Source organism: Haematobia irritans, chromosome 5, assembly GCF_050003625.1.
Source record: "Haematobia irritans isolate KBUSLIRL chromosome 5, ASM5000362v1, whole genome shotgun sequence".
Taxonomy (NCBI): domain Eukaryota; kingdom Metazoa; phylum Arthropoda; class Insecta; order Diptera; family Muscidae; genus Haematobia; species Haematobia irritans.
In genome coordinates this window covers 116202867-116220327 of record NC_134401.1, presented here as the reverse complement: position 1 = coordinate 116220327, position 17461 = coordinate 116202867, and the positions used below count along the sequence as shown (strand labels likewise).

The 17461-nt window shown below is 27.0% G+C and overlaps 1 protein-coding gene across 1 annotated transcript in view; it reads left to right on the top strand.

Moving 5' to 3' along the window:
- LOC142241104 (GTP-binding protein Di-Ras2) overlaps positions 1-17461 on the top strand; it is a 389473-nt gene that overhangs the window by 357818 nt on the left and 14194 nt on the right. The window contains exon 6 of the mRNA XM_075312841.1: positions 17228-17336. Coding sequence (XP_075168956.1) covers positions 17228-17336 — 109 coding nt within the window. The remainder of the gene's footprint in view (positions 1-17227; positions 17337-17461) is intronic.

Sequence of the window (17461 nt, the reverse complement as noted above, 5' to 3'; positions counted from 1 at the left end):
AAATTTTATATGGAAAGATAATTTTGACAAACATTTTCTATAGAAATATAATTTTGACAAAATTTTCTATAGAAATAAAATTTTGACATAATTTTCTATAGAAATAAAATTTTGATAAAATTTTCTACAGAAATAAAATTTGGACAAAATTTTCCATAGAAATTAAAATTTGACAAAACTAATAACAAAAAAATTTGATCTAACACTGCGAAATAAGATATTTCTATTTGATAGTTTTTTGGTAAAATTTTCTTAAAAATTTGTTAGATTATTTTAGGGTCGTGTGGCAACCGTGGCTGCCACTTAAACCTATGACATCTGATTTTATCCAAAGATATAATAAGGACCACATTTTCTTAGTCCATGTTAAAGGGCTTTTAATGATGATTCAGCATTGGTTTCCTCTAGCCAACATAACCGCCACTATGACCATGTCTTTCTTTGTTATTTCATTCATGAATAACAGAAAACTCAACCACCACTATACGTTCCGAGACGCTGAACTGAGTTAAACCATTGACATTTCCATGGCAGTCAATGTCTCTTTTTTTGCTGACGATTTTTTTGTTAGCAATTAAAAGTGGCCACAATGATAAAAATCTCCCAAGTGGTTTAATTTGATTTAATAGTTTTTTTTTCAGTTTGCCCTTTAGTTAAAATTTTTATTCTTCGTACTATGGTCTTGCTATTTATGTAAATTATTGGAGCATGAAAATATTTATAGTGACGCAAAATTTCAAAGAAATCTTGATGCCAGATTTACCAAGTGAAATAGGATTTAAAATATAGGAACATATAGGAAACAAGCGAAAATTGGGCCGCACTGAACGATATATACAACATGGATGTCTTGTCAACATTAGCTCACATGAATTCCCTTGGGATTCGAAAAGGGTTTTAATGTGTGACCAACACCAATAAATCAAAATTTCTATGATAATTCGCAACAAAAAAATCAAAATTATCATACATATATCTCCAACTCCTTAATACATATTTTATGGGGTCTGAGACCAATATTTCGTCAAATCCGATTTTTGTCAAAGGTCGATTAGTCGAATTTTATCAACATCAAAAGTTGATTTCACTCAATTAGTCGATTTTCACTAACTTCGAAAGTCGATTAATCCATTTGACTCAACAACAAAAATTCGATTAACCAATTTTGAAGACTAGAAAAAGTCGACATGGACTTTCGAGTTTTTCTACATATACTTGATTAATCGAAAAGTCGATATTGGTATTTTACAATTTATTATTTAATCGAAATTGTCACATTTTGAATTTTAATTATTAGAGAGTGTCCTAAATTTGGTTTATTATTTTAATTAAAATTTCTTTATTTTAAAGAAATGTAGGTTGCATTGTCTTTCATATTAGATCTTTTTTTCCAGTGTATGCTTACAAGTTCCTTTTTGAAAGAGTATTCATATTTCCAGCATATATGAGAGAACAATAAAAAGCCAAATTAGTAAATCTAGGACTATTTCTATTGTAGTGAAGGGAAATCACGGTCCGATTAAACTACTCTTGTAAAATATGCAAATTCCAAGCTTAAGGGTAACAAACAACATAATTTCTACTAGGATTATTCTTTCATTTCAAAGATGAATTTGCGGTTCTATGGTCCATTGTGGCGACTTTAGCAACCCCCTTAAAAACACATTCTATTATGTACCATTTCGAAGAATTTCTAGGAATTTTTTTCTTTCATTTCTTCCCCTTGCTGTTTCATATTGAAGCACAATTACATAGAAAAAGTGCCCATTGGAATTTGTTGAGAACGAAAAAAAAATCCATCTGTCTTTGTGTTGTTTCCCTTTGCCCCCAAAAGTGGTTCTGGTCTTCATTTCAGGGTAGAATAACACACTTCTTAAGGACAAAACACTTAAGCCAAATTTTTGCCTTGGCATAATTTGTTTTTTTTTTTCTGGGAATTGTCGTATTGTAAATGAATATGAATTATTTGCAATTATGAAGGGGATCAAATCTTCATCTTACAATGTACACTAATATGAAACTTATGAAATTGTTTATCCAAAAAAGAGTTGGAAAATGTGAACTATTTCATTAGTAGTGCAATCAAAAAAAATGTTCTTTGAAATTATGATACAATAATAAAATATTATAAAGGGTCTCTGATATGCAAGGCACAATTTTGTTAAAATTTCTATAAAAAATTTTGTCAAAAATTTATTTATGTAGAATATTTTGTCAAAATGTTATTTCTATAGAACATTTTGTCAAAATTTTATTCCTATAGAAATTTTTATCAAAATTGTATTTCTATAGAAAATTTTATCAAAATTTTATTTCTATAGAAAATTTTGTCAATATTTTATTTCTATAGAAAATTTTGGCAAAATTTTATTTCTATAGAAAATTTTGTCAAAATTTTATTTCTATAAAAATTTTTGTCAAAATTTTATTTCTATAGAAACTTTTGTCACAATTTTATTTCTATAGAAAATTTTGTCAACATTTTATTTCTATAGAAAATTTTTTCAAAATTTTATTTTTAAAGAAAATTTTATTTCTATAGAAAATTTTGTCAAAATTTTATTTCTATAGAAATTTTTTAGAATATTAATAATAAATAAAATGTCTATAGAAACTTTTGTTAAAACTTTATTTCTATAGATAATTTTGTCAGAATTTTATTTCTTTAGAAAATTTTGTCCGAATTTTATTTATTTAGAAAATTTTGTCAAAATTTTATTTCTATAGAAGATTTTGTCAAAATTTTATTAAGATTTGTAACATTTGTATACCCTTCACCACTACTGTGGTACAGGGTATAATAAGTTTGTGCATTTGTATGTAACGCCAAGAAGGAAAAGTCTGAGACCCATCGTTTAGTATACCGATCGTCTTAGAATTAAATTCTGAATCGATTTAGCGATGTCCGTCTGTCTGTCTGTCCGTCTGCCTGTTGATGTATTTTTGTGTGCAAAGTACAGCTCGCAGTTTTAGTCCGATTGTCCTAAAATTTGGTATAGGGTCCTGTTTCGGCTCAAAGACGATCCCTATTGATTTTGGAAAAAAATCGGTTCAGATTTAGATATAGCTGCCATATATATTTTTCACCGATCTGGTCATAATTGGCGTGTATATCAACCGATCTTCCTCAAATTCCGTACATCCGAATATTTTATGAGTCTCAAAAAACTTGCAAAATATCAGCCAAATCGGTTCAGATTTAGATATAGCTCCCATATATATGTTTTTCTGATTTCGACAAAAATGGTCAAAATACCAACATTTTCCTTGTAAAATCGCCACTGCCGCCACTGTTGTAAAAATGACTCTAATTTTCCTAAACTTCTAATGCATATATATCGAGCGATAAATCATAAATAAACTTTTGCGAAGTTTTCTTAAAATTGCTCCAGATTTAAATGTTTCCCATATTTTTTTAATAACATTGTGTTCCACCCTAGTGCATTAGCCGACTTAAATTTTGAGTCTATAGATTTTGTAGAAGTCTATCAAATTCTGTCCAGATCGAGTGATATTTAAATGTATGTATTTGGGACAAACCTTTATATATAGCCCCCAACACATTTGACGGATGTGATATGGTATCGAAAATTTAGATCTACAAAGTGGTGCAGGGTATAATATAGTCGGCCCCGCCCGACTTTAGACTTTCCTTACTGGTTTTTGTATATAAAAATTTTATCAACATTTTATTTTTATAGAAAATATTGTAAAAATTTACTTTCTAAAGAAAATATTATAAACATTTTATTTCTATAGAATTTTTTTTCAAAATTTTAATAATAAATAAAATTTATATAGAACATTTTGTCAGAATTTTATTTCTTTAGAAAATGTCTTTATATCTCATTTCTATAGAAAATTTTGTCAAAATTTCATTTTTATAGATTTTTTGTTATTATTTTTACTTATATAGAAAATTTTGTCAACTTTAATTTCTATAGGAAATTTTATCAAAATTTCAAACCCTTTTTCGGGAGGTTCAAGTGTAGTTCACTTTGGGTTGAGTGAATTACCCGAATTTATTCTGATAATTGGTTGATAGTTTTGCTGCAAGTAGAGGATGCTGATGAGGAATGTGGTAATTCCGAAACAGCTGTACATCCAAACATCTTGCAGTCTATAGGGCTTTGCCCAAATAAATTTGACAAGCATACTTTTCCTCTGTTGGTTAAGCTACACTTGTAGTTTAGTCAATGCATGGCTTTAAGCTGAGATCAAAAAAACAACAATAACGATTGAAGAGAAGCCAACAATAACAAACAAAACGAAAATTTTTATTCTATAGGAAATTTTTTCAAAATTTTATTTCTATAGGAAATTTTATCAAAATTTTATTTCTATAGAAAATTTTATCACAATTTTATTTCTATAGAAGATGTTGTCAAAATTTTATTACTATAGAAGATTTGTTAAAATTTTTTTGTATAAAAAATTATATGAACATTTTATTTTTATAGAAAATACTGTAAAAATTTAATTTCTATAGAAAATATTATAAAACTTTTATTTCTATAGAAATTTGTTCAAAATTTTAATAATAAATAAAATTTATATAGAAAATGTTGTTAAAATTTTATTTCTATAGAAAATTTTGTCAGAATTTTATTTCTTTAGAAAATGTTTTTATCATTTTTTATTTCTATAGAAAATTTTGTCACAATTTTATTTCTATAGAAAAAATTGGCAAAAGTTTACTTCTATCGAAAATTTTGATTTTTTTTTTATACCCACCACCATAGAATGGTGACGGGGGTATAATAAGTTTGTCATTCCGTTTGTAACACATCGAAATATCGATTTCCGACTGTATAAAGTATATATATTCTTGATCAGGGAGAAATTCTAAGACGATACAACGATGTCCGTCTGTCCGTCTGTCTGTCTGTCTGTTGTAATCACGCTACAGTCTTCAATAATAAAGCAATCGTGCTGAAATTTTGCACAAACTCGTCTTTTGTCTGCAGGCAGGTCAAGTTCGAAGATGGGCTATATCGGTCCAGGTTCTGATATAGTCCCCATTTAAACCGACCTCCCGATTTGGGGTCTTGGGCTTATAGAAATCGAAGTGTTTATCCAATTTGCCTGAAATTTGAAATCTAGAGGTATTTTATGACCATAAAGAGGTGTGCCAAAAATGGTGAGTATCGGTCCATGTTTTGGTATAGCCCCCATATAGGCCGATCTATCGATTTAACTTCTTGGGCTTATAGAAACCGCAGTTTTTATTCAATTTACATGAAATTGGAAATTTAGAGGTATTGTAGGACCACAACTACGTGTGCCAAAAATTGTGAGTATCGGTCCATGTTTTGGTATGGTCCCCATATAAAACGACCTCCCGATTTGGGGTCTTGGGCTTATAGAAACCGTAGTTTTAATCCAATTTGTCTGAAATTGGAAATCTGGAGGTATTTTGGGACCATAAAGAGGTGTACCGAAAATGGTGAGTATCGGTCCATATTTTGATATAGCCCCCATATAGACCGATTTCCCGATTTTACTTCTTGGGCTTCTAGAATCCGAAGTTTTTATCCTATTTGCCTGAAATTGGAAATCTAGAGGTATTTTCGGGTCATAAAGAGGTGTGCCGAAAACGGTGAGTATCGGTCCATATTTTAGTATAGCCCCCATAAGAACGATCTCCCGATTTAACTCCTTGGGTTTCTAGAAACCGTAGGTTTTATCTGATTTGCCTGAAATTGTAAATATTCCGGTATTTTAGGCACACAAAAACTTGTATCGGATTAAGTTTTTATCGGTCCATTTGGTAATGCCACCATATAGACCGACTTCACTTCTTGAGGGTGTAGAAGGCGCACTGATCATGTAAATTGCTTGAAACTCAATGTAAATTTTCCAGATTTTACTTCTACAGATTTAAGATTTCAAATCAAGACGTTATTTTATAATTTTCTTGCACACTTACAAGAAATGTTAATGATTCCTCTAAAACCTAAACAAAAATGGTTCTTATAAATCCAGAATCTGATATAGTCCTCATGGGTGAAATCTTTAAATTTACCTTCGGGAAGTGTCCTCAAGTCCTCCTGAAATTTCAAAGGAAACCTTAATATTTGGTTCATGGTGGTGGGTATTTAAAATTCGGCCCGGACGAACTTAGTGCTGTATATACTTGTTATTATTTTTACTTATATAGAAAATTTTGGCAAAGTTTTATTTCTTTAGAAAATATTGTCGGAATTCTTGCTGCAAGTAGAGGATGATGATGAGGAATGTGGTAATTCCGAAACGTGCGTCCATCCAACCATCTTGCAGTCCATAGGGCTTTGCTCAAATAAATTTGACAAATATTCTTTTCCTCTGTTGGTTAAGCTACAATTGTAGTTTAGTCAATGCATGGTTTTAAGTTGAAATCAAAAACAACAAGAATTTTATTTCGTTAGAAAATTTTGTCAAAATTTTATTTCTATAGAAAATTTTGTCAAAATTTTATTTCTATAGAAAATTTTGTCAAAATTTTCTAACGAAATAAAATTCTTGTTGTTTTTGAACCATTATTTGGCATAAGCCGGCTATCAATGTAAAACCTTTTTTCGGAGGGTTCAAGTGTGGTTTTTGTTGGGTTTAATAAACTGCCTGAATTTATTCTGATAATTGGTTGATAGTTTTGCTGCAAGTAGAGGATGCTGATGAGGAATGTGGTAATTCCGAAACGTGCGTCCATCCAACCATCTTGCAGTCTATAGGGCTTTGCCCAAATAAATTTGACAAACATTCTTTTCCTCTGTTGGTTAAGCTACTCTTGTAGTTTAGTCAATGTATGGTTTTAAGCTGAAATAAAAAAAAAAAAACAACAACAATGCTTAAAGAACAAAACCAACAATAACAAAACAAAACAAAATTTTATTTCTATAGAAAATTTTGTCAAAATTTTATTTCTACAGAAAATTTTGTCAAAATTTTATTTCTATAAAAAATTCTGTCAAAATTTTATTTCTATAGAAAATTTTGTCAAACTTTTATTTCTATAGAAAATATTGTAAACATATTATTTCTATAGAAATTTGTTTAAAATATTAATAATAAATAAATTTTCTATAGAAATGTTAAAACTTTATTTCGATAGATAATTTTGTCAGAATTTTATTTTGTTGTTTTTGATTTCAGCTTAAAACCATGAATTGACTAAACTAAAAGTGTAGCTATCCAACAAAGGAAAAGAATGTTTGTCAAATTTATTTGGGCAAATCCCTATAGACTGCAAGATGGTTGGTTGGACGCACGTTTCGGAATTACCACATTCCTCATCAGTATCCTCTACTTGCAGCAAAACTATCAACCAATTATCAGAATAAATTCAGGCAGTTCACTAAACCCAAAGTGAATCACACTCAAACCTTCCGAAAAAAGGTTTATGATAGCCGGCCTTTGCCGAAACAAATTTGTACAAACATATCTCTTTTCCTTTGCCACTGTCAAATCATCGATTTGAGTGCAGTTGGCTGGGTTTATTTTGAGCGTAAAATAATAAACCCAAAATAAACGCAGCCAACTGCGCTCAAATCGATTTTTTGATGGTGGCAATGGAAAAGAGAGATGTTTGTATGAATTTATTTCGGCATAAGCCGGCTATCATAAACCGTTTTTCGGAAGGTTCAAGTGTGGTTCACTTTGGGTTTAGCGAACTGCCTGAATTTATTCTGACAATTGGTTGATAGTTTTGCAAGTAGAGGATGCTGATGAGGAATGTGGTAATTCCGATAAAAAATTTTCTATAGAAATAAAATTTTGATAAAATTTTCTATAGAAATAAAATTTTGATAAAATTTTCCATAGGTTTTGTATGATAGCCGAAATAAATTCAAAACAAACATATCTAACTGAATTCAAATCGATGATTTTACAGTGGCATAGGAAAAGAGATATGTTTGTTTTGAATTTATTTCGGATAAGCAGGCTATCATACAAAACCTTTTTTCGGAAGGTTCAAGTGTGGTTCATTGTTGGGTTTAATGAACTGCCTGAACTTATTCTGATAATTGGTTGATAGTTTTGCTGCAAGTAGAGGATGCTGATGAGGAATGTGGTAATTCCGAAACGTGCGTCCATCCAACCATCTTGCAGTCTATAGGGCTTTGCCCAAATAAATTTGACAAAAATTTTTTTCCTCTGTTGGTTAAGCTACACTTGTAGTTTAGCCAATGTATGGTTTTAAGCTGAAATAAAAAACAACAACAATGCTTAAAAAACAAAACCAACAATAACAAAACAAAACGAATGGAAAATTTTATTTCTTTAGAAATTTTTGTCAAAATTTTATTTCTATAGAAAATTTTGTGAAAATTTTATTTCTATAGAAAATTTTGTCAAAATTTTATCAAAATTTTATTTCTAGAGAAACTTTTGTCAAAATTTTATTTCCGTAGAAATTTTTATCACAATTTTATTTCGGTGGAAAATTTTGTCAAAATTTTATTTCTATAGAAATTTTGTCAAAATTTTATTTCTATAAAAAATTTTATCAAAATTTTATTTCTAGATAAAATTTTGTCAACATCTTATTTCCATAGAAATTTTTATCAAAATTTTATTTCTATAGAAAATTTTGTCAAAACTTTATTTCTATAGAAAATTTTATCAAAATTTTATTTCTATAGAAAATTTTGTCAAAACTTTATTTCTATAGAAAATTTTGTCAAAATTTTATTACTATAGAAAATTTTGTCAAAATTTTATTTCCATAAAAAATTTTGTCAAAATTTTATTTCTATAGAAAATTTTCTCGATATTTTATTTCTATAAATTTTCTCTAAATTTTATTTGTATAGAAAAATTGTATTTCTATAGAACATTTTGTCAAAATTTTATTTCCATAAAAATTTTTGTCAAAATTTTATTTCAATTGAAAATTTTATCAATATTTTATTTCTATAGAAAATTTTGTCAAAATTTTGTTTCTATAGAAGATTTTGTTTAAAAAAGTTAATGTACCTCTTAGAACCAAACCATAAAGAATTCTACAAATCTACAGTAAAAAATCTACCATTTTTGGCAGAATTCTACCAACTCACAGTGGGCCAAATGACATGTTTTTGACGCATTAAATCAACGGAAGCACCCAGAGCTCTGAAATTTTGTACATATACCACTGGGGATGAGAATAAAGTATGATAAAAAATTTGGACCGATCCGCCCACTGCCACGCCCACTTTCAAATGAAGGGTGTATTTCAACCTAAAGGAAGCGCCTAGAGCTCTGAAATTTTGTACATGTATCACTGGGGATGAGAATAAAGTATGATCAACATTTCGGACCGATCCGTCCACTGTCACGCCCACTTTCTAATGGGGAATGTATCTCAACCACTTTGAACTATCATACACCAAATTAAATATATCAATATGTAGTAACATTGGAAACTGAAAATCTACATTAGAACTGATGCTGTTACTCAGCAATTTTAGTTCAATTCATTCTCTTACTCTCTCATTTTAGCTAAAAACAATTATTTCTGCAACACTATGTAGAAAATATTACAAAATGTCCAGATTTTGCCAACCCTGTATGTGTTTGTAGAAAAAAAAATATTTTTGCGTTTCCAAAAATTTTGTTGTTGAAACACGTTTGAAGTGATCATATTACTTCTGTAGGTGTCACTACCTTGACACTCTGCTATATGTAATGCCCTGTTCCTGTATATCGAACGAAAACCCATTCGAAAGAAAGGCAGTCACACGAATTCGAATGAATTTGGTTTTTTATATTTTTGAAAGTTCGTTTCATTTGTATGAGAATACATTGATTATCAAAAATGAGTATTTTACAATTTTTAGGCTGAGAATTCAGTCAAATTTTATTGTATTTCTTCGTTTATTGCTCGACAAAAAAATCAATTTTCTTTCGTTTGGAATAAGAAGGGAAGCTTTCGTTCGATATACAGGAACAGGCCATAAGTCTATATTTAAATATTAGATTTATGATTTAGCAAATTTTGTAACGGGACCTGTATCGACGAATCAGTTACAGTAAGACACCCAGGACGACATTTTATTTTATATACCTATTATTAATGATATGGTAGATATTGCAGATTTACCCAAATTGCTCATTCGTTACCATTGTTTTGTCCAGATGTTTCTATTAAACAAAGTAACGCTACTTCATTCTATTTCCTTGCACAATTATTTTACTTTTTTCTTCAAGTTGTCATGGTAGACTTCTCTCTTTTTAATGTTTTTACATTATTATTACAGCACTGGGAGTTGTTTTCTATCCAATATTTAATAATTTCTGCGTTTTTATTGTGAAACAATAATTATAATGGGGTACCTTCATTAGCACTTATAAGCAGACAAATTTATGTTTGCAAGAAAGACAACATCTCAACCTTTCTAACGCGGTATAAAACTCTACCAATACGTTCCAATATAGTAAGTTCTACTCCATACAACATGGGACATACATTAAATTAAGCAAAGAAGAAATATGCTTTTTGCCACACATTTTTCATAAATAACCAAACAATATTTACAATCGCTGTTAATTTTTACTAAAAGTACATACCTTGACTTAAATTTTACATTTTAAATTAAGTTTATATCTTTAACAACTTTTTTTACCAGCAAAATCTTTAAAGCACCTTGCTAAACTATGAATTCAAGAAAAAAATCAATAACAAAGAGTTGCCACTTCGTCGGCCTGAAACTACCAAACGGGTTGCCATATTGTTTTACCATTTTGGATTTGTTTTTGGTAATGTGTTGTCAACTTTTTCGTAGCACCAAATATTTAATTTTCACAAGTTCAAAAATTGATTTTATGCGTGAGATTTCGGTCATTTGGACCAATGTGCAACTGTGGCAACGTGTTGGTAACACGACCGAGATTATCTTATCACCGCTAAACCTCATGCTTTCTTGTCAATGATTACAAACAGTATATGGAAGCTTCTTTGGAGATTACATCTCACTTATATCGGATAACAGTTTGTTTCTTTATAAGTTTTATTTTCCCTTTAAAACAAAATCTACTATAATTCCAACCAATGTGTATTAAAAGTTTAATATCAAAAAGGAGCACATGTTGACTTCATATAACCAATAAACTTTCACATTTTGGTGTCATGTAATCTCATATGGCATCAACAGCAACAACCAAATGAAGCAAATGTTGCCAACACACCCACACATACATACATTTTCTCCCCATTTGTTTACTAATGAGAATGTTGTTGAAAAACTTTTATATTAAATCGAAAATTTTTAATTTCTTTCCAACAATATCATATGCAACAAATGCACAAGTAACAGATATGTACTCAAGAGATGCAGTAGTAGAGAAAAGGGTTAACTTCTTCTTTACAATGTTTTACTTGAATTAATGAAAAGTAATGAAATTTGCAAACACCAAAACTTCAATATGCTTATATGGTATATTTTTGTGGTTTCTATACTGTTGCATGTGGGAAACTGTTGTTTTACTTCTCGGTACCCTTGAGTCAGAGGGAGAGAGAGAGGATTATGAGTATGTTTATAATATGGGAGTTTTAAAATACATTAAAGGATTCTTTGAAATATGCATATTAATTAGATTTTCATTTCATTAGGAAAATTAATTAAAATAATTTTATATTATTGGCAATAGTTTCCTACTTCTATGTTTATTTTTTTATCATTTTCATGATTACCACAAAATTACTATCTTATACTATCTTAGCTATATGTTACAACATTTGTTATATATTCAATTTCTAAACTCATCTTTATTATAGTTCGTTTTAATGATATTTCTCCTCGGTACCCTTGAATCAGAGAGAGATAGAGAGGTAATGAGTGTGGTTATAATATGAGAGTTTTAATATACATTAAAGGATACTTTGAAACATGTACAGTAAAAAACATAAGTATTGGCACACCAAAAAATTTTTATAATTTTTATAAAAAAAAATTTGAGATAATTTTACAAAAATTTTATTTCTACAAAGAATTCTGTAAAAATTTTATTTCTACAGAAACTTTTGTCAAAATTTTATTTCTACAGAAACTTTTGTCAAAATTTTATTTCTACATAAAATGTTTGCAAAATTTTATTTTTATAGAAAATTTTATTTTTATAGAAAATTTTATTTTTATAGAAAATTTTATTTTTACAGAAAATTTTTGCAAAATTTTATTTCTACAGGTAGTTTTCACAAAATTTTATTTCTATAGAAAATTTTTGCAAAATTTTATTTCTATAGAAAATTTTTGCAAAATTTTATTTCTATAGAAAATTTTCGCAAACTTTCATTTTATAGAAAATTTTTGCAAAATTTTATATTACAGAAAATTTTTGAAAATTTTATTTTATGGAAAATTTTTGCAACATTTTTTTTTCTATGGAAAATTTTTGTCAAAATCTTATTTCTATCGAAAATTTTCTCGAATTTTTATTTCTATAGAATTTTTTTTCAAAATTTGTTTCTGTAGAGAATTTTGTCAAAATTTTATTTCTATAGAAAATTTTTGTAAAATTTTATTTCTATAGAAAATTTTTGCAAAATTTTATTTCCATAGAAAGTTTTTGCAAAATTTTATTTCTGTAGACCATTTTTGCAAAATTTTACTTCTATAGAACATTTTAGCAAAATTTAAATTCTATAGAAAATTTTTGCAAAATTTTATTCCTATAGAATTTTTTTTTTCAAAATTTTATTTCCATAGAAAATTTTTGCAACATTTTATTTCTATAGAAAATGTTGGCAAAATTTTATTTCTATAGAAAATTTTCTCAAAACTGTGTTTCTATCGAAAACTTTCTCAAAATGTTATTTCTATTTTTTGCAAAATTTTATTTCTATAGAAAATTTTGGAAAAATTTTATTTCTATAGAAAATTTTAGCAAAAATTAAATTTAATATAAAATTTTTGCAAAATTTTATTCCTATAGACATTTTTTGCAAAATTTTATTTCTATAGAAAATTTTTGCAAAATTTTATTTTATAGAAAATTTTTGCAAAATTTTATTTTATAGAAAATTTTTGTTTCTGTAGAAAATTTTTTGCAAAATTTTATTTCTATAGAAAATTTTTTGCACAATTTTTTTTCTATAGATAATTTTTGTAAAATTTTATTTCTATAGAAAATTTGTGCAAAATTTTATTTCTATAGACCATTTTTGCAAAATTTTATTTCTATAGAAAATTTTTGCAAAATTTTATTTCTATAGAAAATTTTAGCAAATTTAAATTCTATAGAAAATTTTTGCAAAATTTTATTTCAATAGATAATTTTTGTAAAATTTTATTTCTATAGAAAATTTGTGCAAAATTTTATTTCTATAGACCATTTTTCCAAAATTTTGTTTCTATAGAAAATTTTTGCAAAATTTTATTTCTATAGAAAATTTTTATTTCTATAGAAAATTTTTGCAAAATTTTATTTTATAGAAAATTTTTGCAATTTTTTTTTGTATAGAAAATTTTTGCAAAATTTTATTTTATAGAAAATTTTTTGCAAAATTTTATTTCTATAGAAATTTTTTTGCAAAATTTTATTTCTATAGGTAATTTTTGTAAAATTTTATTTCTATAGAAAATTTGTGCAAAATTTTATTTCTATAGACCATTTTTGCAAAATTTTATTTCTATAGAAAATTTCTGCAAAATTTTATTTCTATAGAAAATTTTAGCAAAATTTTATTTTATAGAAAATTGTTGCAAAATTTTATTTTATAGAAAATTTTTTCAAAATTTTATTTTATAGACAATTTTTTGCACAATTTTTTTCTATAGACAATTTTTGTAAAATTTTATTTCTATCGAAAATTTGTGCAAAATTTTATTTCTATAGACCATTTTTGCAAAATTTTATTTCTATAGAAAATTTTTGCAAAATTTTATTTCTATAGAAAATTTTAGCAAATTTAAATTCTATAGAAAATTTTTGCAAAATTTTATTTCTATAGAGATTTTTTTTCAAAATTGTATTTCTATAGAAAACTTTTTCAAAATTTTATTTCCATAGAAAATTTTTGCAACATTTTATTTCTATAGAAAATTTTGGCAAAATTTTATTTCTATAGAAAATTTTCTCAAAATTGTGTTTCTATTGAAAAATTTCTCAAAATGCTATTTCTATTTTTTCCAAAATTTTATTTTCAAAATTTTATTTCCATAGAAATTTTATGCAACATTTTATTTCTATAGAAAATTTTGGCAAAATTTTATTTCTATAGAAAATTTTCTCAAAATTGTGTTTCTATTGAAAAATTTCTCAAAATGTTATTTCTATTTTTTCCAAAATTTTATTTTCAAAATTTTATTTCCATAGACATTTTTTGCAAAATTTTATTTCTATAGAAAATTTTTGCAAAATTTTATTTTTATTTTATAGAAAATTTTTGCAAAATTTAATTTTATAGAAAATTTTTGTTTCGTAGAAAATTATTTGCAAAATTTTATTTCAATAGATAATTTTTGTAAAATTTTATTTCTATAAAAAATTTGTGCAAAATTTTATCTATAGACCATTTTTGCAAAATTTTATTTCTATAGAAAATTTTTGCAAAATTTTATTTCTATAGAAAATTTTTATTTCTATAGAAAATTTTTGCAAAATTTTATTTTATATAAAATTTTTCCAAATTTTATTTTTGTATAGAAATTTTTTGCAAAAAATATAAAATTTGTGCAAAATTTTATTTCTATGGACCATTTTTGCAAAATTTTATCTCTATAGAAAATTTTAGCAAAAATTAAATTCTATATTAAATTTTTGCAAAATTTTATTCCTATAGACATTTTTTACAAAATTTTATTTCTATAGAAAATTTTTGCAAAATTTTATTTCTATAGAAAATTTTTGCAAAAGTTTTATTTTATAGAAAATTTTTGAAAAATTTTATTTTATAGAAAATTTTTGCAAAATTTTATTTTATAGAAATTTTTTTGCATAATTTTATTTCTATGGAAAATTTTTTGCAACATTTAATTTCTATGGAAAATTTTCGTCAAAATCTTATTTCTATAGAAAATTTTCTCGAATTTTTATTTCTATAGATTTTTTTTTTAATTTGTTTCTGTAGAAAATGTTTTGCAAAATTTTATTTCTTTAGAAAATTTTTTGCAAAATTTTTTTTTCTATAGATTATTTTTGTAAAATTTTATTTCTATAGAAAATTTGTGCAAAATTTTATTTCTATAGACCATTTTTGCAAAATTTTATTTCTATAGAAAATTTTTGCAAAATTTTATTTCTATAGAAAATTTTAGCAAATTTAAATTCTATAGAAAATTTTTGCAAAATTTTATTTCTATAGAGATTTTTTTTTTCAAAATTGTATTTCTATAGAAAACTTTTTCAAAATTTTATTTCCATAGAAAATTTTTGCAACATTTTATTTCTATAGAAATTTTTTTTTTGTGTTTCTATTGAAAAATTTCTCAAAATTTTATTTCTATTTTTTTCCAAAATTTTATTTCGATAGAAATTTTTTGCAAAATTTTATTTCTGTAGAAAATTTTTGCAAAATATTATTTCTATAGAAAATTTTGTCAAAATTTTAATTCTATAGAATATTTTATTTATGTATTTTATTCTTTTTGTTTGATAACAGCACCAAGCCGTCTAGACATTGAATGGACTATTTTTTTTTGTTTTATCTGTAAATATATTCCGCCATTATTCCATCAACATTCTACCAAATTTGGAAGCCACCGTGGTGCAATGGTTAGCATGCCCGCCTTGCATACACAAGGTCGTGGGTTCGATTCCTGCTTCGACCGAACACCAAAAAGTTTTTCAGCGGTGGATTATCCCACCTCAGTAATGCTGGTGATATATCTGACGATTTCAAAGCTTCTCTAAGTGGTTTCACTGCAATGTGGAACGCCGTTCGGACTCGGCTATAAAAAAAGGAGGTCCCTTGTCATTGAGCTTAACATGGAATCGGGCAGCACTCAGTGATAAGAGAGAAGTTCACCACTGTGGTATCACAATGGACTGAATAGTCTAAGTGAGTCTGATACATCGGGCTGCCACATAACCTAACCTTGTACCAAATTTCATCAAAATCGGTTAATAGTAGTGGCCGGAATACTGCGAACAACAAATACATGGACAGACGGACGTACACCATGGGCTAAGCCGACTCATTAAGCGATTCTAAATCGATCGATATGTATTTTACAGGCCCTAGAATCAATATTTCTTGTCACATATTTGCAGATATTATGTGGTTTAGGGTATAATAAAGTGCTGTGCCAATACTTATGTGTGGCACTGTATATTATTTAGATTTTGATTTCATTATGAAAATTAATTACAGTAATTTTATATAAATAATCAATGATTTTCTATTCAATGTTTATTCTTTAGTCATTTTCATTTTTAGTATGGTAAAATCTTAACTCAACAACTTTTGTTATATATACAATTTCTAAATTCATCTTTATTTATAGTTCGTTTTAATGATATTAACATATTTTCGAGACATTATTTAGAGATACTACAGCGAATAAAGAAATTATGATTTTGATAGTTTATATTCCAATACTATTCAAAGGAAAATAAGGGGAACCCAATAATATGCAAAGCAGGCACATACTCAAATGCACTCAAAAACTAGTGTATGGGCCAAAAGTTCGGCAAGGCCAAAATGGTCGCCACCAATTTAGTTTTTTTTTTTAATTATGAACTATGCCCAAGTCGTTGGACCATCATTCGCATTTCCTTACTATACGAAACATCCCTGAAAATTTCAAGCAAATGGGAACACTAGGTTGTTTGGGAGGTCCCAAGCAACCTTTCCTGTTTCTGTGGAACAGCTGTTCACAAGCTTTCCGCAAAGGCTTTTTTGTGGGCCCGAAACTTGAGTATGTTATTCACACTCCGGGCAAATGACACATACTGAAAACTAGCGCTACGGAATGAGGTTATCGGATGCGTATATCACGAACTACGCCAGCTGTTGTTAATCCCGCATTACTAATTTGCGCACCCAATATATGCATTTTCTTTAAAGAAAAATTGAAAAAAAAAAAATTCACCAAATTATTGCCAATTAAAAAATTTATTGAAGTTGATTACGATTTCAATCAATAAAAAATTTAAACAATTAAATTTAAAAAAAAATTAAACAATTTAAAAATTAAACCAAATTAAATTAAATTTTAAAAATTATAGTTTTCGTTATAAAAGCAATTTCAAACTTGTTCTGACATAAGTGTTAATAATTAATTATTATTCCTGACGTTTTGTTTTCTTCTTTTCATTTTTTTTGTAGATAAAAATCGTAATGCCAGTCCATCCATTTCAAATGATAAGAAATCCAGCCTTGTAGATGCCGTTGATCCAGCCACCAGCAGTGATGCCAAATTGAAACCCAGATCAAGGTAAGTAAATTAACAATTTTTTTACGCTATGCTGCAGATTGTTGTGGACACAAATCATTTGCACTCAACTTCTGGTGAGAAATCTGAAAAACTGAGGAAAAAAGCACAAAAAAATGGAATACATC